The sequence below is a fragment of the Muntiacus reevesi genome, chromosome 8 (genome assembly GCF_963930625.1).
Source record: "Muntiacus reevesi chromosome 8, mMunRee1.1, whole genome shotgun sequence".
NCBI lineage: Eukaryota > Metazoa > Chordata > Mammalia > Artiodactyla > Cervidae > Muntiacus > Muntiacus reevesi.
Window position 1 is genome coordinate 43,099,379 of NC_089256.1, and position 27,787 is coordinate 43,127,165.

At 41.4% G+C, this 27,787-nt stretch overlaps 2 protein-coding genes across 3 annotated transcripts in view; one reads left to right on the plus strand and one right to left on the minus strand.

Annotated features, from left to right (window-relative positions):
* Positions 1–6,563, plus strand: part of TIMMDC1 (translocase of inner mitochondrial membrane domain containing 1) — a 26,562-nt gene extending 19,999 nt beyond the window's left edge. The window contains exons 8-9 of the transcript XR_010664274.1: positions 1,801–1,995; positions 3,274–6,563. The gene's annotated coding sequence lies outside the window, so the exon portion shown is untranslated. The remainder of the gene's footprint in view (positions 1–1,800; positions 1,996–3,273) is intronic.
* Positions 1,871–27,787, minus strand: CD80 (CD80 molecule). 2 transcript variants are annotated; one of them, XM_065943571.1, is made up of 7 exons: positions 27,716–27,787; positions 25,428–25,744; positions 16,657–16,980; positions 11,875–12,156; positions 6,232–6,342; positions 4,905–5,019; positions 1,871–2,002 (listed from the first exon to the last, which is right to left on the minus strand). In XM_065943571.1, the coding sequence occupies exons 2-6, from the start codon at positions 25,525–25,527 to the stop codon at positions 4,943–4,945; spliced, it is 894 nt and encodes a 297-aa protein (XP_065799643.1). In that variant the 5' UTR covers positions 25,528–25,744; positions 27,716–27,787; the 3' UTR covers positions 1,871–2,002; positions 4,905–4,942. The 2 variants fall into 2 exon arrangements, with proteins under 2 accessions (XP_065799643.1, XP_065799644.1); XM_065943572.1 differs by lacking the exon at positions 27,716–27,787 and having other exon boundaries at positions 25,428–26,311.

Sequence of the window (27,787 nt, forward strand, 5' to 3'; positions counted from 1 at the left end):
AACTTGGTCAAACTCTTGCTGTTCAACTCCAGATTTTCAAATGAGAATGTCTAACTGACCAGGTCCATTCCTGGTCCAGTGAGCATGGAAGGCAATTTCAGAGAAAGAGGAGTCTTGAGTTAAGTCATGTAAGAACAGCAGTTGGCCACTTCTTTCTTTTCAATTCCCTGACGTCAGGGGGATCCAGAAATACTGCAGAGAAAAAGCCACTTTAGGGATCTGAGGAAGCCCTTTGGAATGCTGTTTTCATTACTTCAATCAATTTCTGCTAAAGACAGCTTACTCTTTAGTACATACACAATGAAATGATCTCATTTTAAATGAGAACCTTCTCATAAAGATTTTACAAATGAGATTAAACGAGCATAAAGCCATTTAAGGAGAGTATCAGTCCAATGTGAACCAAACATTATCACTCTCCAACCTTACTAGTGCTTTGGGGTGTACAGTAAGTCCCCTACACATGAACGAATTCCGTTCTGAGAGCGCCTTTGTAAGTCCAGTAAAGTTAGCTTAGATACCCAGCTAACACAATTGGCTGTATACTGCTGCTTTTACACTTCTTTTGGACATCCTGGGCTTGAAATAAAGATGCTGTACTATTGTACTCTATATAGTACTGTAAAGTACACAAAAGCACAATCACTTAGAGAATGCATGTGACAGTGTACGCCAGACACGTGAACTGACTTACATGATTGGACATGTGAATGCACGTTCACAATTTTGAAAGTTTGCCACTTGTTAATAAGTGCAAACAGAATGACTTTATTTTTTGTTTTGTGAAGTAAATCATATTTACCAGGTCATAGGTCAAACGAGTAGATTTTGCTGAATTGTTTTTTTATAGGAGCAACTAAAAAATCAATACTATGAAAAGTCCAAATGAATGCTTTTTGATAATTGCTTGGGAAAAAGTTGGTAAGCTTTTATATACAGTACAATATTTACCTTTATATACAAAGTAAATATTGTATTAGAGAACAAGGGCATAACAATATATGTAATACACAGTGCCAATCTTTGTGGTTAAGACTGAGGCTGTCAATAAACTGTTAAGGAGAAAAATGCAAATTTCCCTAGGAAAAGATTTAGAGAAAGTTGTGCAAGTGTGCAAAACACACACTTTTTTCTGTTTAAAATTTATGATCTAACCAATAACTTATTCTAGAAAGTAACTACAAACGAAACAGCTCATAAGTTCACTTTTGAATTAAAAATTGGCATAATACCTATTTTGTTACTTCAAAGACTTATAACGGAATTAAAATTTATTTTTAGTTAAAAGTTCACAACCTGGGGGTTCATATGTAGGGGACTTACTGTATAAGTCATTCATCCTACATGTCAGGAAATTAGTTTTAGATGGATCTACTTTCTCCTGAACCTGGTTGAGAAGTGGGAAAGCCAAAAAGGAGAATATAGTGAGAATAAAATCCTGGCTAAATACCAGTAATATTTCCATTGTCTTCTAGGTGTACTTAAAACAGACTTCCCATACATTAACATTAGATTGCTTTTGACAGCATGACATCCTCCATTCCTTCATCATACCAAGTCTCTTGAGATGGACCTAGATGATACTAAATAAATTCTGTTTCCAGAAGCACTTTGACGGATACATGTGTGTGTATACACACAAACCAGTCAGTAGCACAGAGCCCGATTCATGAAGGAAAAGAACACCAGAGCCAGAGCACCAAATCTGGGTTCTGGCCCTGACCTTTGTAATTCAGGTCACCACGCAGGACTTCGAGATCCTTGTCATTAGTAAGTGGTTTGCACTAATGTCTCTTTCAGGCCTAAAGAATTCCATGTTTCCAAATCCTTGGGCGAGGTCACCAGAACTACTTCTGTCCCCATCATACTCCTCTAGTCACTTTCAGCAAAGCCACTGGAGTGAAGGGGCTCCTAGAGAACAGATACAGGAAGGTCGAGGTGGGATAACCCTGGCTGTTCGCGGAAGCACCAAGAAGAGGCCAATCTCAGATGGAGGTAGGACCTGAAGAAAACATTTAAAAATTTTTTTATGTTTTTTTATCGCAAGGGTATTCCCAGCTTGAGACACCATTATAGATACTAATCTTGATGGCTAAACGACATAAAGGCAGGTCTAAAGTATGAGAGAATTTAGGACAGGTCTGACGAATTTTACTACAGAAAATATTGCATTATTATGTACCGGCAGTCACCAACCAACCAAACATTATCGATAAAGGTGCTCACTCAGCTATGTGTGGGACAAAGGTGTATCAGGCATGCTTGCTCTTCTCAGTAAGCCTACAATTTGGTAAAGAATGAAAATAAGCCCAGGGTGGAGAGTGATGTGCCTGAGAGAGTACAACTATGGTGGTCAGAGGCAGAGCTGCTTGAACTGGACAGCATGGCCACAGAAGACGTGTAGGGGATTGCGTTCCAGGCTTCCTTCAGCTGACTGAGCAGAAAGCTTTTAAGATGGAAGGAAAGTCAGGGAAATGCAAGGTAATTGCAGAACTGAGGGGAACGTTCTGGGAAGGGCATCCTGGGGAATGAGTAAGTTGTGAAGAAAGCAGAATTGGAAGCTGAGAGACTGCTGTGGGGGAATTACACATAGGCTGCTATGGAGCCATGAAAGGAATCTGAACTTGATGTCCAGTTTGGGTTCTGGTTTTGCTCTTTATCTGTCTGACTTCAGGCAGATCACTCAAGGTCTTGGAGGCTTGAGTTTCTCTCCATAAAACCGATCTTGCTCAGATCACCAGCCCAGGTTGGGTGCATGAGATGGGTGCTCAGGGCTGGTGCACTGGGAAGACCCAGAGGGATGGGATGGAGAGGGAGGCGGGAGGGGGGATCTGATGGGGAACACATGTAAATCCATGGCTGATTCATGTCAATGTATGGCAAAAACCACTACAATATTGTAAAGTAATTAGCCTCCAATGAATAAAAATAAATGGAAAAAGAAAAAAATAAAAAGTAAAAAAAAAAAAAACAACAAAAAAACCCCGATCTTGCTTACAGAGATTTTTATAAGATGAAATAATGCTTTTGTAAAGAAAACTAAGATCATGGCATCTGGTCCCATCACTTCATGGCAAATGGATGGGGAAACTGGAAACAGAGACTTTATTTTTTGGGGCTCCAAAATCACTGCAGGTGGTGACTGCATCCATGAAATTAAAGGACATTTGCTCCATGGAAGAAAAGCTATGACCAACCTAGACAGCATATTAAAAAGCAGAGATATTACTTTGCCAACAGAGGCCCATCCAGTCAAAGCTATGGTTTTTCCAGTAGTCATGTATGGATGTGAAAGTTGGACTATAAAGAAAACTGAGTGCCGAAGAATTGATGCTTTTGAACTGTGGTGTTGGAGAAGACTCTTGAGAGTCCCGTGGACTGCAAGGAGTCCAACCAGTCCATCCTAAAGGAAATCAGTCCTGAATATTCATTGGAAGGACTGATGCTGAAGCTGAAGCTCCAACACTTTGGCCCCCTGATTTGAAGAACTGACTCATTGGAAAAGACCCTGATGTTGGGAAAGATTGAAGGTAAGAGGAGAAGGGGATAACAGAGGATGAGATGGTTGGATGGCATCACCAACTCAATGGACCTGAGTTTGAGTAAGCTCTAGGAGCTGGTGATGGACAGGGAAGCTTGGGGTGCTGCAGTCCATGGGGCCACAAGGAGTTGGACACGACTGAACTAAACTGAAAGCATAACCTGCTCTGTAAGTCTCAGGTATTAGATCTCATTTTTTTCCTTTTTAAAAGTAACTGCAGAGTCTGATTTTTGTATACAGCTGTTACCCTAACCTTCACAAGTCAAAACTGTTTATAGAGACTGTAAACCATCCGGGTCCTGATATCAGTCTCTTGGATTCTAGTGTCCCAGTGTTTCTCTTAAAAGACCTGGGGATTTTAGAATAGTGCAAATTGGGCTTCCTCAAAGCCCAAAATTGGAGCTTTCCTGGTGGCTCAGATGGTAAAAAATCTGCTTGCAATGCAGGAGACCCAGACTCAATCCCTGGGTTGGGAAGATCCCCTGGAGAAGGAAATGACAACCCACTCCAGTATTCTTGCCTGGAGAATCCCATGGACAGAGGAACCTGGCTGGCTACTGTCCATGGAGTCACAAAGAGTCGGACATGACTGAGGACATGACTGAGCAATTAACACTTGTAGTAGTGTTACTTACAAAAGCTGATTCTATGTTAGGCTCCCTTAACATCCTTGGATGAACAGTAATTACTCCATCATATATATTTAGAATCAGATCAAATCTAAAGTCTTGGATACCATTTATTGACATTTAAGGTGTGTAATGTGCTCCTGGAAACTGCCATGTGAAGGACGAAACAACTGAGGATGTTTATACTGAGGAGATAACTGGAATATGGAAAGTAAGCTCTGAAGCCTTTCCTGTAGACACTGGGGTCTCTTCTTTTTTTAAGTGAGAAAATGACCCAAAGAGGTAATTCTTTAAGGAAATGGCTCTATCCTTGGGTCAGTGGGATGACTCTGTTAGTAAGAGGCAGACAGACCAATGAGATATTACTGAATTAGTACAGAGCTACCCCACTCTGTGTCCCAGTGCTGAGGGATACAGGGAAAAGGAATGATGAGAATAAGGAGTTAGCTCAGAAATAGTACATGTGTTTGACAAATACTAAAAGACACTGAGTTGACTGAAAAGAGGGGAACATTTTAAGATGGCAGAATGGCATGACAAAGGAAAAGGTTACACTAAACAAATTTTATGTGAGGAGAAAGGAGAGATGTGCCAACCACCTGTTGAGAGTATCTGAATGAGGATTTTGAGGAGGTGGTACTTGGTAAAGGATCTTAGGTTTGGTCCTGAGAGGAAGAAACCCTGTGTTCACAAACCACAAGATCTCACACATCCCACATTGGTAGAGAAGATACCTTCAGGTGTTCTGGTCAGCTTGATCCTTCCACAGATTCTATGTAGATAGAGGGTACCTTTCTATTGCCGTGTTCTCCTCGTTCCTCCTTCTCTGTCTCCATCTTGCAGCATTTCCTTGAAGACAAGAGCAAGCAATAAAAATCTAGATAGGTAATCTTCCCTTAAATTATGCCCATGTATTTTGGCAAAACTTCAGCTGGCTTAGAGCTATAGCAGTGGTTCTCAACCCCAGGTTTCCACCACCACCCCCACTGGGGGACAGGTGTGACGCTTCGAGACATCTTTGGTTGTCACAACTGGGGCAAGAGGTGCTATTGTAATACATTGAGAGGAGGCCAGGAATGCTGCTAAGCATCGCAATGCGCAGAACAAAGAATTATCCAGCCCTCAAAGTCAATAGTACTAAGGATGAGAAAATGTAAACTAGAGAGGTAGGGCTGGACAGTCTGTATTAGAAACGTCCTTGAGCCCACCAGACCTCTTTATCCTACCCATGGCGTAAGTTGTTCATAGCAAAGTCTCTAGTGACTTCCTCGAGCCTTGATTTTTTGTGTGTGCCGGATGTTGGAAAAGTCAGCAGATGTTGATTTTCCAATTTGCTCAGTGTACAAAATTTCTTCTCCAAGAAAGCTTGGTGTTCCTTCACAGTGACTATAGCCTTAACACTGGCCTAGCAGTTCCTCTTCATTTGATTACAGAGATTGAGTATAGCATATGTGTAAGGCCAAAGATTTAGATTCATAGGAAAAAGATATCCTATCCTAAATATCTCTTCTTTCCTCAACCACTCCTGATCTTTCATCGAAAAATACATTCTGAAGAACTGAGAGTTGGTAAAATCACCTGTAGCGATGTAATTACTCAACTACATCTCGTTAGTGCATCTTACCCTCCTCCATGAAAATGATTCTTGCCCCTAAACCTTGTCATTCTTGCCTTTCCTCCAATTCCAAATCAAAGATTAGACTATTGCTTTGCATCAGATATGTTATCAATTTAGTTAGCAAGCCTCAGTATCTCCAAGAAAATACAGAGTTAGGGGGAAGATAAAGGGACTAAGCTAGAATGTGCCTTGAGGTCAGTGATTTCTCATCTGTGTAACTCCAGTGCCTAGTAGAGTGCCAGGCACATAGTAGGTGTCCAAGAAATATCTGTGCAGGGAATGAACAGAACTTGCTGAGACAAGTAAAGGAGACACTAAAGTTTCCATAGATTTGCTCCAAAAAGAATAAAATAGGCTTAAAAGTTCAGAGAGATGCTGACCTGTACTGATAAGAGGTTGGGTGTCCAGAATTGAGATCATTACCGGAGTACAATATTACTTACTGCAGGTCAGGCATGTTACTGTAACTGCAATGATCACAACAATCCCACATGCTGAGACTGTGATAGTAATGGTCCAGGGCAGGTGCTGATTAGCAGAAGGGGTTGGTTTGGCTGTTGAGGGAAAAGAACAGTGTCAGCTCTAATGTGTTTCCAGCTGCCTGATACCCTTCCATGCCCCTTATGATGACACAACTGTAAAGCATTTTTCACTTCTTTGCCTGGTCGGCTCTCCAAAATGCAGATTCTATCATTTTTCTTGCATAACTCTTTAATCAGACACATACTTATGGGCAACTAATATCAGATGTCAGATATTGAATATATTGAATATGTTGAATGTGAAAAAGAAAATTTAAATGTTTGCATTTACTGAATCAAGTTGGCACAAAGAAAAGATTCTCAGGAGAGCCTTTAAAAGCTATTTTAGGGACTTCCCTGGATGCCCAGTGGTTAAGACTTTGCGCTTCCAGTGCTGGGGGTGTAGGTTCAATCCCTGGTCAGGGAACTAAGATTGTGCATTCTGTGTGTTGTGGCAAAATAAACAAATATCAGAGCTTAATAAGCAATTTTTAAAAATAAATAAAAGTATAAAAATAAATAGAAGTATTTCTATAGCTGGTATTACTATGTACTGCTACTAATAGTTGATGTTGTGTTCCAAATGTACCTTCTAGATTTTCCTTCTCCAGCTCTGTCATGCCTTCTCCCTTTTAGGGTGTCCTCTTTAATGCACACACACATACACATACACACCTCACAATAGCTGCCTAAAACTACAGAAGTCACTTTGCATTCATTTTCAGATAACACCTTTTTCACCATTCAGCCTAGAGCTTCGGGAAGAATAGAGGAGACCTAGCAAAGAACCAAGCATGGCTGTCGCTTGGTGGTAGGCAAGATCATCCTGGAGGAGGGCTCTGCAAACTGGCTCTCATCTTTAGAACACAGGGAACAGAAAGAAGAGGGGGCACACGAGGAAGGATGTGGGTGGGAGGAGAAAGGTATATGTGGTACTCTGTCAGTCCTCCACTCAGGAGCAGCAGCTACACCATTTATTCTTCACCTCCTTTAAGGAATTGTTAGTACCAACAGCAGGAGAAAGGGCAGAAACACTAAAGGAATACTAGCAGCTCATCCTCCTCTGATTTCCCTGGAATGGCTCATCAATAAATATTGAACATTTATTAACACTAGAGTACTTCATTCTCATTTTTCTGATTACACGCCCTGGGGATAAATTTTGGTCTTTAGTTTGTTGGACTTCTCATCAGCATTCAGTCCTGTTGACACTTTTCCTCCTGGGACTTCTGTGACACCATATTTGTCTATTTCTGTTTGTTGTGATTCAGTTTTGTTCATCAGTTCTTCTTCCTCTTTTTGTTCTTTAACTTGTCCCCATAGTTCCATCTGTGGTCCCATTCTCTCACTAGCCCTGGTAATCATGGGTGATCTTAGCCACACCCAAGGTTGGAAACATCAGCTGATTTCTAAGTCTGTATATCATATTTCTGATCTCACTTCTGAGCCCCAAATTTGTATTTCCAACTGATAACTAGATGGTTGGATGCCAACCTCTCCATTTGCTTAAAATTGAACTCAGCATATGTATTCTTTCTAAAGTGTATCTACCACCTGCATTCTCCCATTTCAGTTAATGGCAACACCACCAGTGACCAAGGGAAGGCTTACCTTCATGCTTACTGCTCAGTAGCTCCCACTGACTTTGTATTCTGTATTGAGACTATCTCTGCAATCTTTTCTCCAAATCTCTTGCAGGAATTAGTTCAGGTTTTTCTGATCTCCAACCAAGTAGCCTTTATGGTCTCTTTGCCTCTGGTGTTCTAGGCTCTAATAATTCCTATACATTCTGCCACAGTGATAATTATAAAATGCACATTTGACCATAGAGCACCCACTACTTGAAAACTAGGGTAAGTTGTTTTTCTATTTTTCTCTAAAACACCCATTTGCATGGAGACATCCAGTGGTTACCAGGGTTGGCCTTTGCAGACCAAAATGACACCCAAAATAACAAAGAAGCTCTTGCTGTTATCCTGGGAGTCTAGATGTTTCATAGGCTTCCTCTCAGAGGTCACTCCTCATTCATTCTCAAGCCTCACTCAGCCTAGAAGAAGGTAAGTGTTTAAGAGAAAGGAGGAATCAGTAACAGCAATCCCACTCTCTCGTGATGCCTATTAGGAACCTGGCACTACTCCACTGGGAAGACCCAAAATCCCAAGTGCATAGTTGTGTGAGCACATTTGCACATATAGCTCATAAGACAGCCTGAGTAGGTCTCCCTGATTCACCCCTTATACACACACACACCCCGCCATATGTTCCAGTACATCAAGGGTTAACAAATTGGGCGGGCCCAGGCTAAAAGAGCCACAGACCCAATCTGCTTAATTAATAAATTCAGGGTTAAGAGTAGGTATTTAAATAGTAGAGCTTTGCTCATATCCATTCAAAATGTCTATCAACTATACACTAATTTACATTTGTTTATGCAGTCACCCCTTGACACCCCAAAGAGGACAGAGAGCTAGTATTTTTAATTATTCTGAAAAGGGATACTGCTCATCTTTAGTGTGAAGGAAGAGTTGAGAAAAGGCAAACTAGAGAAATGATGATAAAGCTGGGTAGTCTAAATCATCTTTAAAAGAACAGATCCATCCTTTTATTTAAAGGACTACATTCTATTTCCTTTAAGTTAATGAACTACTATGCACAGGCCAAACCTGGCTTACCACCTAATTTTTTAAATAAAATTTTGTTGGAATACAGCTATGTCCTTCATTTATGTCTTGTCTATGGCTGTTTTCATGTTATAACAACAGAACTGCGTTGTTGCTGGAGACTATGACCTGCGAAGAATATTTGCTATCTGGCCCTTTTCTGAAAATTTTTGTTAACCGTTGCCCCAGAATATCATACATACTCATATTCCAAATATAAATGATGTCCAAAATAAAGTATAATTGAAGCTGTACTTATTAACTTCTACCTTAATCATGATGATCTAAAATTGGTTAATTATATATCAATAAAATGACAAGAATGCTGAATTAATAAACTGTGATTCAAACTTAATTTTTATAAACTTGTTTAGGATACATGAAATAGAGATGAGTTTGGGCTATTAATAAAATCATGTCAACAAAATTTGGTTTGTATCTGAACTAATTTTGTATCATGTTCCAACAAAATTTTGTTTGTATCTGTACTAATTTTTGCCCCAAATTTTATCTCATTACCTATTAAGGAAAACAAAGAATCCACCCAAGATGGAAAGACCTAATCTTACCTAAGATGAACTAGTAGACCATCTAAAATATCTCATCTCTACAAGCAAAAATAAGCGGAAGATATAAGATATACTATACATAATATCAATATATTATACACAATGTATTGTTTTTTACTATGCAGCCACAAAACATATTGTTATAAGTGGGGTTGGGGGATGGGCAGAGGCCTGGTGATGCTCCATATAATCAGTCAAATACGCTAGAAATGTATTTCAAGTATATGAGTTCTTCTGTAACCCATTGTGGATTTAATATGCATACATTTATGTAAACCCTATTTTTTCCATTTTATATTTTCATATGACTTCACCTCTTGGGGAAAGAAAATTTTATAAGTTTACTACATGTAGGGTAAATATTTGGTCATGGTTTTGATAAAAAATGACCACTTTTTTCAAGCACTGTCCTCTAGTAGTTTGTCATTCACTTTCTTTGCCAGGCTTGGTTCTGAATGAACAAGTATTTCTTAAAAGCACATTCACCTTCAAAGGACAATGGTTTGACATCATGGGACCATCATAGGAAGGGGGCTCCCAAAATGAAAGTGCCACAAAGACAGAAACGTAAATCAATGGAACAAAATGGAAAGCCCAGAGATAAATCCACTCACCTATATACATCTTTGACAAAGGAGGCAAGAATATACAATGGAGAAAAGACAATCTCTTTAACAAGTGGTGCTGAGAAAACTGGTGAACCACTTGTAAAAGAATGAAACTAGAACACTTTCTAACACCATGCACAAAAATAAACTCAAAATGGATTAAAGATCTAAACATAAGACCAGAAACTATAAAACTCCTAGAGGAAAACATAGGCAAAACACTCTCTGACGTAAATCATAGCAGGATCCTCTTATGACCCACCTCCCAGAGTAATGGAAATAAAAGCAAAATTAAATAAATGGGACCTAATTAAACTTAAAAGCTTTTGCACAATGAAGGAAACTATAAGCAAGGTGAAAAGACAGCCTTCAGAATGGGAGAAAATAATAGCAAATTAAGCAACGGACAAAGAATTAATCTCAAAAATATACAAGGAACTCCTGCAGCTCAATTCCAGAAAAATAAGCGGCCCAATCATAAAATGGGCCAAAGAACTAAACAGACATTTCTACAAAGAAGACATACAGATGGCTAACAAACACATGAAAAGATGCCCAACATCACTCATTATCAGAGAAATGCAAATCAAAACCACAATGAGGTACCATCTCACGCCGGTCAGGATGGCTGCTATCCAAAAGACTACAAGCAATAAATGCTGGAGAGGGTGTGTAGAAAAGGGAATGCTCTTACAATGTTGGTGGGAAAGCAAACTAGTACAGCCACTATGGAGAACAGTGTGGAGATTCCTTTAAAAACTGGAAATAGAACTGCCATATGACCCAGCAATCCCACTGCTGGGCATACACACCAAGGAAACCAGAATTGAAAGAGACACGTGCACCCCAATGTTCATCACAGCACTGTTCACAATAGCCAGAACCTGGAAGCAACCTAAATGTCCATCAGCAGACGAATGGATAAGAAAGCTGTGGTACATATACACAATGAAATATTACTCAGCTATTAAAAAGAATGCATTTGAATCAGTTCTAATGAGGTGGATGAAACTGGAGCCTATTATACAGAGTGAAGTAAGTCAGAAAGAAAAACACCAATACAGTATATTAACATATATATATGGAATTTAGAAAGATGGTAACGATGACCCTATATGCGAGACAGCAAAAGAGACACAGATGTAAAGAACAGACTTTTGGACTCTGTGGGAGAAGGCGAGGGTGGGATGATTTGAAAGAATATCTTTGAAAAATGTATATTATCATATGTGAACGAGATCACTAGTCCAGGCTCGATGCATGAGGGTCAGGATGGGGAACTCATGTACACCCATGGCTGATTCATCTGAATGTATGACAAAAACCACCACAATACTGTAAAGTAATTAGCCTCCAATTAAAATAAATTTTAAAAAAATGAAAGTGCAAAAGCCTAGACAGCAATTTCAAAGAAGGGCAAATTTTAGTGCTTTCAATAACAACAATATTATTGTAATAACTTCCTAAGATGTTGAGTTGACAGAACTTACTTGGATATCTAAATTTTAGAATGTTTATTAAAGAAAATAAAATTAGCACTATTATAGTCAAACCTTGTACAGTGACCTTAATAAGTCATAGTAACACTTTTATTATTATTTGCATGTCTAAAAAATACTGTAAGTAATAGCATCAGAGTCAATATGCATAATTCTATAATGTATCTGGCTGAGTTATTTTCTTTTTAGATTCTACACAGCAGAAACTCCCCAGGACAATGTCACTTACGTGTTTTCCATTGGAAGGTCTGTGACACTGTTAAGTCTCCATACTTGATAAGACACAAGAAGCTGTGATTGCTTGTCATGTTGAAATCCAGTTCACTGCTAATTGTAAAGAGCTCGGTTTCAGGATCTTGGGACAGTGTTGTGTTGGTAGCATTTAATTCTTCTCCATTTTCCAACCAGGAGAGGTGAGGCTTTGGAAAACCTCCAGAGGTTGAGCAAATTACCCTTCTGATGTTAGGAAATGGATTTCCAAGATCATTTATAGTAGGGACAGGGAAGTCAGCTGAAGAAAGAACAAGAATGTAAATACATATCATTACATATTTGTGTGTAATTATATTTTTAATACATCACTTTAATAAGAAAAATAAAATATAATTTTCAACTTCCCATAAGTATTAGTAGTTATGTATAACCCAAAGACTAACTTTAGTTTGAGTTGGTTATATCAATTCATTACTTTTGATGGAGTGGAGGTAGGAGGGCACTTATTAAAGAACTAAATTCATGTGAATAAATATTGACATAGTGCTTGCATTTAAACACATTTATTGAGCTGTTAATATTTCTTGGATCTGGACGTTATCTCATTTTGTCTTTAAAACAACACTAGGAGGTAGGTTGTAGATCCAAAAAGGTCAAATATCAGTAAATTCGTATTATTTATCCTAATGCAATGTTTCCATTTTATGAGTAATCAAATTGAGGTTTAGAGAAATCACAACAAATAAGTGGGAGAACTGAATTCAAGTTTTTCTGATACCAGATCCTTCCCTTCCCCTGATTTCTTTTCCTTTTTTTTCTTTAGAGCTTTAAACTCTGCTGTCTTATTAAAACATTAAATAAGATTATATTGAAAAAAAATGTAGCCTCAGAAAAATATCAATGGCATGGTATTAGAGATAGTTACAAACAAGCAGATTTAAATATGTCTGCCTTCTTTTCCTTTCCTTTCTTCTTTCCTTTCTTTTACTTCTTTTTCTTCCCTTTCTACCTAATTTTTGAGGTATACAAACTGACCCTCTTTTATGTATCTGTTTTTTAATTCGTACTATACTATACACCTGGGAGCCTACCAGCCAACTTGAGAACCAGAGCATTGACAGTAACTTATGTAAATCTACTTGTATGGTCTTAACTTTGCTGGACCCCTAGTTCCCACACCTGGAGTAACACTACTCTAACGTTTGTTTAGCATTACCTTTACATTTTCAAAAGTAGTCTTTAATCAGATAGGCCTCTGTTCCACTTTTACTGTTGAGCCTATAATCTCAACCACCATACTTTACTGATCCCCTTGCTGTTTTGATACACCTAACAAGGACAGAGAGTCCTTCCTAATATTCCTCCAAAGTACTTGAGGCACTCTTTCATTTGTGTTTTTGACCCCTAATAACATATTAAAATATACACAAAGCAAAGCACAGTGAAATGACTGCAGAGGAAACAGGAGAAAACTCCACTCACCTCTTCCTCACTTATTGTGAGGCTTTAAAAATTTATACTTCTTTAGCGTAACTGTGGGGAACCAATCCAAATGTGGACTTCCCGAGTGGTGGGTGGTGCAGTGGTATATAATCTGCCCACCAATGCAGGAGACACAAGAGACGGTGGGTTCTGTCCCTGGGTTGGGAAGATCCCCTGGAGAAGGGAATGGTAACCCACTCCAGTATTCTTGCCTGGAAAATTCCATGGACAGAAGAGCCTGATGGGCTACAGTCCATGGGGTCTCAAAGAGTCAGAGACAACTGGACACACACACAGGACTAATCCCTTCATACTTCATCTCATATGTTAGTTTTCTTTTCAGAATTCAGAACCTCACAGAGAGATGTAGTATAATGCACAGTGGTCATCAAGGGCAGGTTTTAAAACCAGTTTTGCCTTTAATCCTGGGCCAGTTACTTAACCACTTTCTGTCTTAGTTTGCTCATTGTAAGAAGGGGATTGTAATACCTCCCTCCCAGTGTTGTAAGACTTAAATGGTATCATTAACATAAATCACATAGACCAGAGGCTGACATACAGGAAGTTAGTTAGACTAATTAATGTGAGTCTTAAATGTGTCCTCTCTTGGAGGAGTTCCTTCATGTAAGTCAAGTTGCCAGGTAAAAGCTTCCAGGACTGCCTGGTGGTAATAAGGGAGAGGAGAAGTTATGACAAGTGATTATAGTTGCCAAGGCAAGGAAAAACTTGGAGATACAGATAGAGTCACCTTTCTTTTTTGAATCAGTCCTGTTCCTAAATTGTTTGACATTTTTTGAGCCATTTTTAGTTGACATTATTATTTTCTACTCCTTTAATTTATCCTATAAGATCAAATCATTGCAATGGTAGCTAACATTTTGTTTCTTATAATATCAGTATGTCATGTTATAACTTGGAATAACAAATCCAAGTAACTCGTATCTAAATTATGATTCATGTTCATTTCTGGACTTTGCTTTTCTAAGAAATATTTAACCACAGGAATGCCACTAACACCAAGGATCATATTGAAAATCATCTTTTCAAGGTCTGCCTGGGCTTAGAACAGCCTAAGCTCTGTCTGCTATTCCTTCTGTAAGATGATCTGTTCGGAGTAGCAGCTCCAAAGGTTTTGCAAGAATGAACCATCAAAGAATTACTCTTTTGTATCTCATTTCAATCAGTTAACCCAAGTTTTCACCACTCTTAATGGGTAGAGTAAGAATATCCTACTAGGAAAGGAAAAGGTGCATATGTTTTAGAAAGGTAAAAATTTGTTAACCTAGTTAATATGTTAACTAGTATAGCTAGTTCCTCAAATGCGCTGCTTAGTGCAGGTTTTCATCCATCGTGCAGCACGTTTGAGGAACTAGCTATCCTACTTCATGATACTATGCTGTTATTGTATCCTTTGGCAATGTAGAGAAATCATCCTGTCCTAGTTAGCCTGAGACTTTCTCAGTATTAACACCCAAAATCTCATGTCCAGTGAAACCCCTCAGTCCTTGGCAGACTGGGACAGCTGGTCACCTTGGCCAAATGAGTGTTTACTTAATTTCTTGCTTCTCAGACTATAATCCTTAGCATCAGTACAGGCATCACCAGGGAGCTTGTCAGAACTGCCAGACCTGCTGAACAAGGTCTCCAAGTCATAGGCATCTTATCATTTGAGAAGCACTATTCTAATTGATTCAACTGGGAATACCAGAATTGGTTCTGGGTCTAATTAAGCAATATTTCCCCCTTTGTCTTCCCTTGTCTGATTTTGGAGCCGCATCCCCCTGTTTCAGGCTGTGTTAGCCTCAAACAGCACTCCCCCATTAGCCCTTTAGCTGTGTTGGTCTCCAACTGTGACCTGCGACTAAGGCCCGCCCTCCCTGAAACTCTGCCTCTTCTCTCCTTGGATCTTCTCTATCTTTCTGTCAAAATGTACACGTCCTGAGTCTGTTTCTCTCTGGATATTCTGTTAAAGAACTGACTATGTATCTAACGTAATTAACTGATACAGGCTAATATGTCTATGATGACATCTCCACCTAGGTAATGCATTTTCATCTTTAACAGGGATCTTGGAGGGAGGGGGAGTGCTTCCCAGGTGGCTCAGTGGTAAAGAATCCCCCAGCAATGCAGGAGACGTGGATTCAGTCTCTGGGTCAGGAAGATCCCTGGAGAAGGAAATGGCAACCCACTCCAGTATTCTTGCCTGGGAAATGCCATGGACAGAGGAGCCTGGCGGGCTACAGTCCATGGGGTTGCAAAGAGTCAGACATGACTTACCAGCTGAGCATACATACGTAAGGGGAGAATAGTGCTGAAACTAGTAGGAAAGGCTATAATAGTGGGAATTGCAGGAATCCAGGCAGATCTAAATTTTGAAGGAGATAGGCTTCTCCGAGCCCCTCACGTCCCACCGTATGATCATGGATATTTGTTCTCTCCATGGGTAGGGAATACACAGAGTGAAGTTTAAGATAACCCTGTGTAAATTTGGCTTACTTCCTAAGCTTTAGGTATGATCTGGGTGTTACACAACTAAAGATTCAATATAACTGAAGACCAAAAGCAGGGAAGAACAGTGAAGAATTCACTAAGGATCCTCTTAAGCTGTTATCAAAGTTAATTCTTACCTTTCGTTAAAAGGTTTTGTTTCCACTAAAGGCTCAAGTGCCCAGAAAGAAAAAGAAATGTGTTTGAATTTCAAGGATGAAGGAATGGCCCAGGGCTGCCACTTCTCAATGAGAGTTCAGGACATATTTGTGTCCTCTAGCAGAATTACCTGTGATTAAGTCAAGGCTGGTTCCTACCCTGCCCTTCACAGTTTTCTAACATCTAACTTTGTAGGAATGACATTAGATGAAAGTTTCAAATATACAATAAATATAATAGTAAAATAGCCATAGTAATAGACATTCAAATACTACTTGAAAAATATTTATGCCTGTGCTGCTTTTATACCCTTCAATATACTTTACGAGAATATATTACTGGATCAAGTGCAGTTAATAGTACAACTACATCAAATCAAATGTGTCCCTTTATGATTCAGAAAGTGCTTCAGGTCACGATAGTGCTCCAGGGTGGCTGACATGAGCTTGGACTGTCAAAGTGCAAGAAATGCAACTAACAAATTATTTCCAGGACATCCTGAGAAAACAAATTAGGATTTACTATAAAACTAGAGACTCAACTCTAAGAAATGAAGTGAGATAGACCCCTCTGGTAAAATTTCCACTTAAACCAATAGGAATGTGTCTCTAAGGACATCAAAGACATACTCCTATTGATGGCTTATTGAAAATCAGAAAGTTTCACTGACCTCTGATCATTAACCTCACTTTAGTCAGGTGCTCCACTTTATAAGTCCCTGTCTCAGGCTTCTGAATAACACAGGTGTAGGTGCCACTGTCTGACAGGCGCAGAGCCAGGATCACAATGCAGGGGTTATTGGTGATGTCAGTGATGGTACGGTTCTCGTATTTGGGCCACACCTGCACTTTTCCAAGCAGGACAGCCAGCACCATTTCACTATCCTTTTGCCAATAGATCCGAAGGCTTGTCAGTTCTTCAGTGGATGTGTTGTAATCACAGGATAGCACTACTGCTTCTTTCACTCTTTTGGTCACACTCTTTGGGATGATGCCTATGGAGAGGCAAACAAAACAAGATCTTGTGTCTATTAAATGTAAGATGCCTGCACAAGCAGGAATTCAGAGTTGGCAGTAACAGAATTCAGAGTGTTGTATTTAGTGTCTAAGCAGGGTTGGACAGAGTGTTCAGTTGATTTTTTTTTCTTTTGTTCTCCAGTGCATTTTTTTCCTCCATTTAAATAATCGTGATTAAAACAATAACATAGATTTTACCATCTTAACCATTTTTAAATGTACAGCTCAGTAGCACCCAGTATCTTCACATTGTTGTGAAACAGATTTTCCATGCTGTATGCATTAAACTGCTCCCCACTTTCCCTCCCTTCAGCCCCCTGGTAACCACCACTCAACTTTATGTTTCTATGAATTTTACTACTTTAGATTCCAAATCATACAGTATTTATTTGTCTTTCTGTGACTGGTTTTTCCACTTGGCATAATGCCCTCAAGGTTCCTCTGTGTTTTACATGTGTCAGAATTCCCTTCCTTTTTAAGGAGTGATAATGATGTTAATGACTAAATATTCCACTGTACGTATTAATATGTGCCACACTTTCTTTATCCATTTATCTGTCCATGGACAATGAGAAAGAAGTTACACTAGTCCCAAAAGAAAAAGGACTTTAGAAGACCTCAGCACATGAATGCCAACTACCGATGAGACAGTGTTCTCAGTCCCATGGGGACAGAGAAGTCATAGTTAAGGAATGTGAGGTTTTGAAGGAATTTCCCTGGTCATTCATTTTGGTGGTCTTATTTTATAGACGAGAAAACTAAGCACAGGAAAGAAAACTGCCCCAGTTTTGCAGAGAACTTTTTGGATCACTCTCCTTATTTATTTGTTTCCCTCATTTGAGACCCAGTTCTAGGATAGATAAGCCAGCACTGCCTGCTCCAAGCCGGGCCCCATCTTCCAGGCCCAGCTTGACCCGTGACTTCAGATTGAAATGACTGTCCTCATCTCCATGTGACAAGACCTCAGTTACACCTCTGGACCATTTCTGCCCTCTCTATCTACTTAAACAGATGACTATCCTGTCTTTATCTTCCTTGGCTATCTGCAATCCAAATAGCTGATCCCCTACAACCTAACTTGGCAAGAAGATCCCCATTTAAAACATTTGCCCATTTCCCATCAGCATATCACAGAATTTCAGCACCAAACTTCATATTTTTGTTAGCTCCTAAACACTCATCAGTAGCACCGAAATCCCTGAAAGACTATATTTTCTGTTTTTTTGCTTAGAAGGCATAGTAACTTTTCCCACGCTGTGCTTGACCTAAAAGCAGAGCCCCTCCAAAACCCCAGCACTTTCACAACTGGCCAGCCCCGAAGGCCCCCAGTGCTAACATCTTCCCTTCCGTATCCTTCAGAGCCACACAGAACCCCCGGGGAGGCCCCCATCTCACTAAGATAGGGATCTCATTTCCAGGCCTGCTCTCCCTGGACAGCAGGATCATGGGACACTAGCCTGTTTCCACCTCCCCAGCCAACCTTCCAGCCTACATCAGACTGGATGTGGCCCCACCGCAGCATTTAGGAAGAGAGTTTTGTGATTGTGGGTATTTTCACAGCAGTGTGAGGTACCTTAGAATGATCCAGGGCACTTCTTTCAGCAGTTGTGCTGAACATTGCCAGCCCTAGAATTAGGGAATATAACTGAAAAAGGGAAATAAATGAAAAGTTATACTTAGTTGTTGTTCAGTCGCCCAGTCGTGTCCGATTCTTAGCGACCCCATGGACTGCAACATGCCAGGCCTCCCTGTCCCTCACCATCTCCCAAAGTTTCCCCAAGTTCATGTCCATTGCATCAGTGATGCCATCCAGCCATCTCATGCTCTGACGGCTCTTCTCCCTCTTCTCGTTCTGCCCTTAATCTTTCCCAGCATCAGGGACTTTTCCAGTGAGGGCTGTTCGCATCAGATGACCAAAATACTGGAGCTTCAGCTTTAGCATCAGTCCTTCCAAAGTGTTCTCAGGGTTGATCTCCCTTAAGATTGACTGGTTTGAACTCCTAGGGACTTTCAGGAGTCCCTTTATATTTTATGAGAGCATGAAATAGCTAAATAATCAAAACTCTCTTTTAAAAAAAGATATGACTAAAACAAAATGGTATGTAGAAGGATTCCTACTGACTTGGGTTCTAGTCCCAGCTCAGCCACTTACTGACTAACCTGTTTCCTCATCTGTAAAATGGTTTGATGACACCCTCTCAGGATGATTGAAAACTTAAATTCAAATTAAATGGTATATATGGAAAAGTCCCTAGTACCTAGCAGGTCTTCCATAAAGGTTTCCTTTCCTCTTTCTCCTTCCTCTCGTACCCTCTGGTCTCTTTCACTCTGGGGCTATGACAGACACATGGAACACTGATCTTGCTGTGGGCCAGACAGACCCCATGACAGAAAGCAGCTCAGTCATCTAGGGTCCTGAATAACTGAGTCTTTCCTGCGCTGTTTGTTCCCACCCAAAAATAATCCAGGATTTCTAATTTTGACATGTGGTGACATTAGCAAAAAGAAATCTTAACTGAAACTGATCTGAAAATTTTCTTCACTGAAAAATTTCAATGATGGTTCTTAAGGAGTTTTTGTCCAGCCATCTGAGGAGAAGTGTGGGTGTTTGTGTAAAGGTCAACAGCAAACCATCAATGGGCTCTTCGATGTTCCTATGTGAGATCCCCTCACCAGACTCTGTTGCTGAGGAAGAACCAGACTGAAAAGAGGAACAAAAATCTTCTGGGCAATTCCCGCCAGGACCTGGCTTTCATATTCAGGGACTCTGCTACACATGGTTACAAGAAAACAGTTGAAAGACTTCTGAAGGGCTGTGTCTGCTTCAGTGGTTCTGGAGGGGAGAGGCGGGTCTCAGCGTTACTGCCTGCATTGTTAGATTCTGAGCTTGCTTTGCCGTCTTACAAACGGCCTAGCAGCACCTACCTGATAATGTGGGCTGAGGTTTCTGTGAGGGAATGTAGGTAAAACCCGACCCAGTACCAGGCACACGATCAGGACTGTTGCCTTTCCAGACTTCCACACAGCTCTGTCCTTTGCTTCCTTCAGGGAAGATGTCCCCTTGTGGTGAGCCTTCTCTGACTCTCCCCACCCAGCACCATCCTCATGCTCCTTTTGAGTCACTTGCCCTGACTTGTTTCTCTCTTGAGCTTGTCTCTAGCTGCTACATATCAGCTGGAGTTACTTTGGGGACCATGAGAGCCGGGACTTTATCTGTTTTGCTTGTTGTCATATCTGTAGAACTAGGACCTGGCCCAAAGCAGGTGCTCCCTAAGTACTTGCTGAGTACCTGGCTAGGCCTTAGGAGATGGGATCTGATTCCACCTGCTGTGTATTAGACTCATAACTGATTAACCTCCTTGGGCCTCAGGTATAATTTCTACAAAATGGTCATAATACTATCTCCCTAACTTACTTCCCATAATTACCACAGGGTCACATGACACCCAGATGTAAAGTGTTTTATGAACCGTAAAAGCTATACAGTTGTGTTTTTTCCCCATGGGGTTGCTTCTCATGCACAGCACCTCCTGCGCCTCCCGTGTTGAGTCACACCCAGGATGGGGCCAGAATCACTGTGGTAACTGGCTGACACGTGCACTGAGTACTGCTCCCAACTGGCACACAGCGCCCACCGTCACCAGCTGTCTGCCCAACTGTGAGGGGGAGAAGGAGGGACGACAGGGATGGAAGGCAACCTCGCTCATCTCTTGCAAGTCTGTGTGCAAACCGCCCCACCTGCAGGGCACCCTGGGTGCACTTCCGACCCCTGCCCTTCCTGACCCCTCTGCCTGCTTCCTGCCCCGATCACAGCAGCTCCCCACTGATAACTCCCCAAGAGAGGGAGCTTTCTGCCAGCAAATGCAGAGTACACTAGTTCTAGACAAATAATGTACCTCTCAGAACTCAAAATACAATGGAACATTATTTAACCAGAACAGGTGTGAGGCGCTGTTACTACAACATAGACGAACCTTAAAAACATTGTGCTAAATGAAAGAAGCCAGACACAAAGGCCATATATTATATAGCTCCATTTAAAAGAAATGTCCAGAATAGGCAAATTCATGGAGACAAATTAGATTAATGTCTACCAAGAGGTGGGGTAGAGGGAATGGAGAGGGACAGCTAAAGGGTTTGGAGTTTCATTTTTGAGTGATAGAAATGTTCCGAAATTATAGTGGTGATGGTTTCACTTCTTTGTGATTATCTAAAAACCACTGAATCACACACTTTAAAATGGTAAGAAAAATTTTTTACCATTTTGCAGGAAAAACAGCAATAAACCCATGCAGGACAATTGGGAGATACTACAATAAAATTTGATGTTTAGCTTTAAAGAAATAAGAACCCAATATAGGAAGCCATGAGTCTCCCCTAGCCCCTCCAAAGAAGCGGGAGGCAGTGTGGACACAGTGGGCTGGCCACAGCACCCCTCCCTCATAGGTGAACCCCAGCAGTGGTTAGGAGAGCTGCACCAACACTTCTAAAGGAGAAAAAATCAGGTGCCCACAGCAGCTTGGATCACCGTGTGCTGTTGTGTATCTCGCTGAGGACTGTGGTGTGCTTTTTAAATAAAGGTTTTCCCTGACTCTGAAAGAAGCACACATTAAATTTGGAAAGAATGAAAAATAAAGAAGAACATAATAATCACCTATAATCTCACCATCTGGAGATTTAATGGTCTGTGTGACCTTTAACACAGTGGAAGTGACCTTTTGGGACCCTTCCAAGTGCTTTGGATTAAGTGAGCCAGCATCCACAGGGCTGGTGTGGGCCCTGGGCTAGGTGCTGGGTACACAAGGGGGCTAAAGGTATCTGCTATCCCGCAGCTGACAAATTTACAGGGGTGACCGGATCTATACACTGCTCCCAACTTTCCTCTACAGACCCAGACTACATGCTCTTTGTAAATCTGATCTCACTTGTGTGTCTCTCTCCAGAAAGCTCAGGTACTTGAACAGCTGGTACCCCCGTACTCATAGCAAGAAGCGTGGCTTTGGGGACGCCTTGGCCAGCGGCATGCAGACAGAACCTGGCGACAGGGGAGAGGCCCTGTTTGCAGCGGCACTCTGGGACCCTCTTTTCCTCTAGCTCAGTGTTCCTCATGTTATAGACTTCCAGGCCAACACCTTTCCTGAATTCCTGGCCTACTCCTACCTAAGATCTCTCTCCTCTCCTTAGGGCTGTGTCTCCCTGAGAGGACCCTAGCTCTGAGAAAAAGGTGCCCATATTAGACGACCCCCAGTTTCTGGAGCACATGAGTCCAGTGCTTCTCCCTCTGCAGACCAAACCAGAAGTGAAACAGGAGCCCTGCTGGTGCTGCCCTGTGCAGGAAAGAGGTCCCCCTGTCCCGGGTAGCAGCGGATGAGGACAGGTGCAAGTGTGGCTTTCCTGAACAGGGGAGGAGAGGAGTGGGCAAATCCCCCGCCCTGAACCAAGTCCTCCCTGATTGTACTGACTGCTCTAAAAGCCATTCTTCATGCTTTAGCAACACTGTCTTTTTCTTTTTTGTATAATGTATCTTTTACTACTAAACCTAAAGGACTGTGGACCAGTAGCATCAATATCACCTGGCTGATTGTTAGAAATACAGATTTGCTGGCCCCTCCCCAAAGCCCACCTAAGCAGAAACTGCATTTTAAAAAATACATATATGGCCTTTATTTTTTACAGCAGTTTTAGGTTCATAGCAAAATGAACATAAAGTACAGACAGTACCCATGTACCCCAGCTCCCATGGGTGCAGCCTCCCCCACTATCAACATCCCACGCCAGAGTGGTACCTTTATGACAATCAGTGAAGTTACATGGACACATCACTATCACCCAAAGTCCACAGTTTACATTAGACATCATTCTTGGTGCTGTACATTCTATGGGTTTTGACAACTGTATAATGACACGCATCTCCCATTACAGTATCATACTCAGTATTTTCACTGCTCTAAAAATCCCCTGTGCTACAGGGAACTCTGCTCAATATTCTCTAATAACCTAAATGGGGAAAGAATTTGAAAAAGAATAGACACGTGTATACCTATAATTGAATCACTCTACTGTACACCTGAAACTAACACAATATTGTTAATCAACTCTACTCCAATATAAAATAAAATTTAAAAAAAATCCCCTGTTCTAGAAGCTGCTTCTTAAAGAGTCCTCCAGGTGACTGGTATGTATAATTAAAGTGTGAGCAACCCTGGCAGAGACTGTCACTCCCCTGCTTAAAATCCTTCCGTGGCCTTCCAGTACTCCAAATAACTTCCAGATCCCTGGACTTGGAGCACATAGAGTCTAGTCTCTGTCTCCCTACTGCCCCAACATTGCCCACCTTCACTTCCTTGCTCCTCCATGTCCCTCACATGCTGCTCCTTCCACCTTCACCCAGCTCACTCTCACCATCCTCCCCCCTGGCAGGAAAACATCATGTTTCTTGGTCATATATTCACTTGAATGATTGATTCATCTTCATCTTCATGCTAATGACTAAATTCCATGAAGGCAAAAGTCAAGTCAATTTTGCTAACAGCTTGTCCCCAGGACCAAGAAAAGTGTCTTGTACATACGAGAGGCTCAGTGTTTGTTGAATATACAAATGATTAAACCAGAAAATGAGTCCCCCACCCGCTGACTCCTCCTCATCTTTGTGCATTTGTCCGTGCTACAGCTCTGCCCACGTTCTGCTGCTGCGATCCCCATCCTCCCCCATAAAGCCTGCCTGCCTTTCCCAGGTCAGGGGTGCTTACAGTCAGAGCCAGGCACTTCTCTGTTCTTCACTTGCTTGCAGATTAATTACTTTGGCCTTCTCCAGCTAACATACTCAAATCTCTCTTTGAGAGCAGGAATCTGAGGCTCAGTTTTTCAAGGTCCATCTTTTACACAGTAGGTGTTCAGACAAAAGAAGTTCATGGATTCTTTTGTTGACTCAGTATAGCAACAATAAAATCTGGGTGTGACTGTACATACAACAGGGTGCTTTCCAAAAACCTTTCTTTAGCTTTAGCTCAAAGTACCTCTAATTTTTCTGGTATAATTGCTAAAGTCTTGGTTTTAATTTTCTTTTTATGCTTTCTCTCTTTTTTATTGTTTGTTTCTTTCTCCTCACCCCTCCCCCACCTCTCTCTCTCTCTTTCTTTCTCTCTCACACACACACACACACACACACACACATGCTTGCACACACACCACATTTCTAGGAAGCCTGTAAATTTACTTTTAAATCTTTTAAAGCTCATTTAGACTCCCCAGAAAACTCTAGATTGGGAATGCTGCCTTACTACCCAGAAAAAAATTGTAACTGTTGGAAATATTACTCTTAAATATCTGCAAAATCTGATGTATAAATTGTGAAACTTGAATCACGGTTCTCTTGCTTCAGCAACATTGTCAAATAGCAATTTCAGGACAGAAAATGTATAAATACCTGCATCGTAGTCATCTTTCGCTACTGTGCCCAACCCCCTGTGCCCCGCCACCCGCCCCGCAACCCACAAAGTCATTCTGGGTGATGACTGCAGTTTAAGCAAGCAGAGCTTAAGACAAGATCCTTTGATATTTGGTTCTTTGAAGACTAGGAAACTGTGCAGGAGGCAAAACCTCCTCTTTATTTTGAGGAAACCAGGCAGGTATGCTGCTCAGCAGAAATGCAGATCTTTTATTTGTTCTGCCTTCTAAAAAAAAGTCAGAGCCACCCTGTCAGCAGAATTAGCACCATCCTTTCAAACAGCCCCCCAAATTCAGCACCTGAGCTGGATAAAGGCTCCAGAAGTCAAAATACTCTTTGTAGGATGCACCTGAAATACCTACGTAGTAAGTTAAAAGTAACTCAAAATATGATTTCTGCTAAATCTGATACCTAATGTTAGATGCCAGCATTGACAAAGGGCATTGGCGCCTACAGCATAAAAGTAAATATTAAGAGAAAATTTTAATATGAAAAAGGTTGTATGTCACCACTACTTTCTTTTCCCCCTTCAACTTGGAAAGATCATCATCGGTGTTCAATTTTAGAAGCAGAGGATGTTAGCTGTGTTGTCTCATGGAAATGTAGCTTGGGAAGCAGAGCCCAAGGCCAGTGTGCCCTGAGTGTGTCGCAGAACGTAAATGAGCATCTAGTGGAGGAGATCACAACCCTAAGCTGTCCTTCTGAATTGGCTTTTGGTTTTGTTAAAATAACACGGCCCCACCTTTCCTTTAAGGTCTGTGTTCCTGAGCTAGCTTGGCCACTGGCTTGTTGTGTGATCGAGGACAGGTCCTTTAACCTCTCTGAACCTGTTTTCTCATCCCTAAGATGGACTGAAATACCCTGAATGTCCCTTCCCTCTTGCAGGGCGACAGAAGGAGACAGCACAGAGAACGCCATGTCCTTTCCCTTCCAAACCCCGAAGTGGTGGACTCAGTCAAGTTCTTGGAAGTTGCTTACCTGAACAGAAGTGAAAAAGACCAGCGAGCACCAAGAGCTGAGAGAGCCAGAGGTATGGGCGCTGGGGTGTTAGAGTTCCCCACTTCCTTGTGTGACCCATGGCTTCTGCTGGTGAGGATGGAAAACAAAGGCAAACAGCTTCAAGCCACGTGAGAGCTGGCACCTCACGGCTTACACCAGGCAGGGCAGAGGACAATTCAGTTGCCCCACACAGAGGGTTCGCCCGTGATGTTTGCAAAACACACCGAGGAAACGCTGCCTGGAGTATCTGGGTATCTAGACTCCTAAAATCAAAAGACAGGATTTATCTTCACAACCTGAAAAGGGAAAAAAAAAAAAAAAAGTCATCCGGGAAGGAAGATTGGCCCGCCGTGGGTTGTAAAACCTCTTAGTTTACTGCCTGAAATGAGTCAGGGATTGTAATCTGAGCAGCCTCTAAATCACAGCACAAGCTTGAGGGAAAAGCAAGACTTAACGGACATTTCAGGAAGTGACCCTGCCTTACGCATGTTCCAAGAACCAACCACCGCTTTCCCACTGCTGGGAGATGTTGAAGACTGTTAGAAACAAAGAGAACTAAAGGGCCCTGGACACCAGCCATCCAACCCATGAAAGCTTGGACTCTCTTTAGAACATATCGAGAAACACAGAGCACCAGGGAGGGCATATTTTGTCCACAGCAGTACTTAAGTCATGAAACTACTTCTTTCTTACTATATTAACACAGAAAAACAAATGTTTCTGTTTTTAAATGCTTCTACACAAAGACTGTTTAAAGCTCAACATTCAGAAAACTAAGATCATGGCATCTGGTCCCATCACTTCATGGCAAACAGATGGGGAAACAGTGGAAACAGTGGCTGACTTTATTTTTTTGGGCTCCAAAATCACTGCAGATGGTGACTGCAGCCATGAAATTAAAAGATGCTTACTCCTTGGAAGGAAAGTTATGACCAACCTAGACAGCATATTAAAAAGCAGAGACATTACTTTGTCAACAAAAGTCCGTCTAGTCAAGGCTATGGTTTTTCCAGTGGTCATGTATGGATGTGAGAGTTGGACTGTGAAGAAAGCTGAGCGCTGAAAAATTGATGCTTTTGAATTGTGGTGTTGGAGAAGACTCTTGAGAGTCCCTTGGACTGCAAGGAGATCCAACCAGTCCATCCTAAAGGAGCTGAGTCCTGGGTGTTCATTGGAAGGACTGATGCTGAAGCTGAAACTCCAATACTTTTGGCCACCTCATGCGAAGAGTTGACTCGTTGGAAAAGACCCTGATGCTGGGAGGGATTAGGGGCAGGAGGAGAAGGGGACGACAGAGGATGAGATGTCTGGATGGCATCACCGACTCGATGGTCATGAGTTTGAATAAACTCCAGGAGTTGGTGATGGACAGGGAGGCCTGGCGTGCTGCGATTCACGGGGTCGCAAAGAGTCGGACACAACTGAGCGACTAAACTGAACTGAACTCAAAGACTGTGTCTTAAGGGGGTAGAGGATTTCAATCAGTGGAAGAGTGTCAGTAAAAGGGGAAGAGAAAAGACATACGGAAATAATTACTTTGCTATATTATCTACTATAATGTGAGCAAGCTGATTTTTTTTTTTTTAGTGAATATATTAAACATTAGGAATAAAAATGAAAGCTGTGCTTTGATGTGATCCTCTCCAATTCCAACAGAGACCTAGTCTGGGTGCCACCCAGATGTTTGGGACCCCTCTTGGGGAACCACCCCAGGGTTAGTCTGTCAGTCACACCAGATTGTCTTATCAGCCACACTGTATTTTAATCAGAATTAGCCTGGATTCACTAATTCACCAGAATTTTACTGGCTTTGGAAAACTCAAATTCAGCCTGAAAAATTAATATTTTCTACCATAACTGATGCCCAGGCTTTGCTGGTGGCTCAGGCAGTAAAGAATCTGCCTACAGTGCAGCAGACCCAGATTCAATCCCTGAGTTAGAAAGATCCCGTGGAGAAGGAAATGGCAACCCACTCCAGTATTCTCGCCTGGAGAACCCCTTAGACAGAGGAACTGGCGGGTTACAGTCCATGGGGTCACAAAGAGTCAGACACCACTAAGCGACTAACAGTTTCCACTTTCCTTTCCACCATCTAGAGTCATAACTCTGATAATGATTCTCCAATATGTTGGAATAAGAGACCCCCAGAAGGCCCTCTAGGGGAAAGGATGCATCTTGGAGGTATGTTTGTTTAAAAAGCAGTCAGGTTGTTGGTAACTAGATCCACCAAGCTATCCCCATATTAAGCTAATAATAAATGTACTTACTTGCCAAAGAACAATTCCTCTTGTGTTAAAAATCGAAGGATGAGGCTCCACTTCTGAGATGTTCCTTTCTTG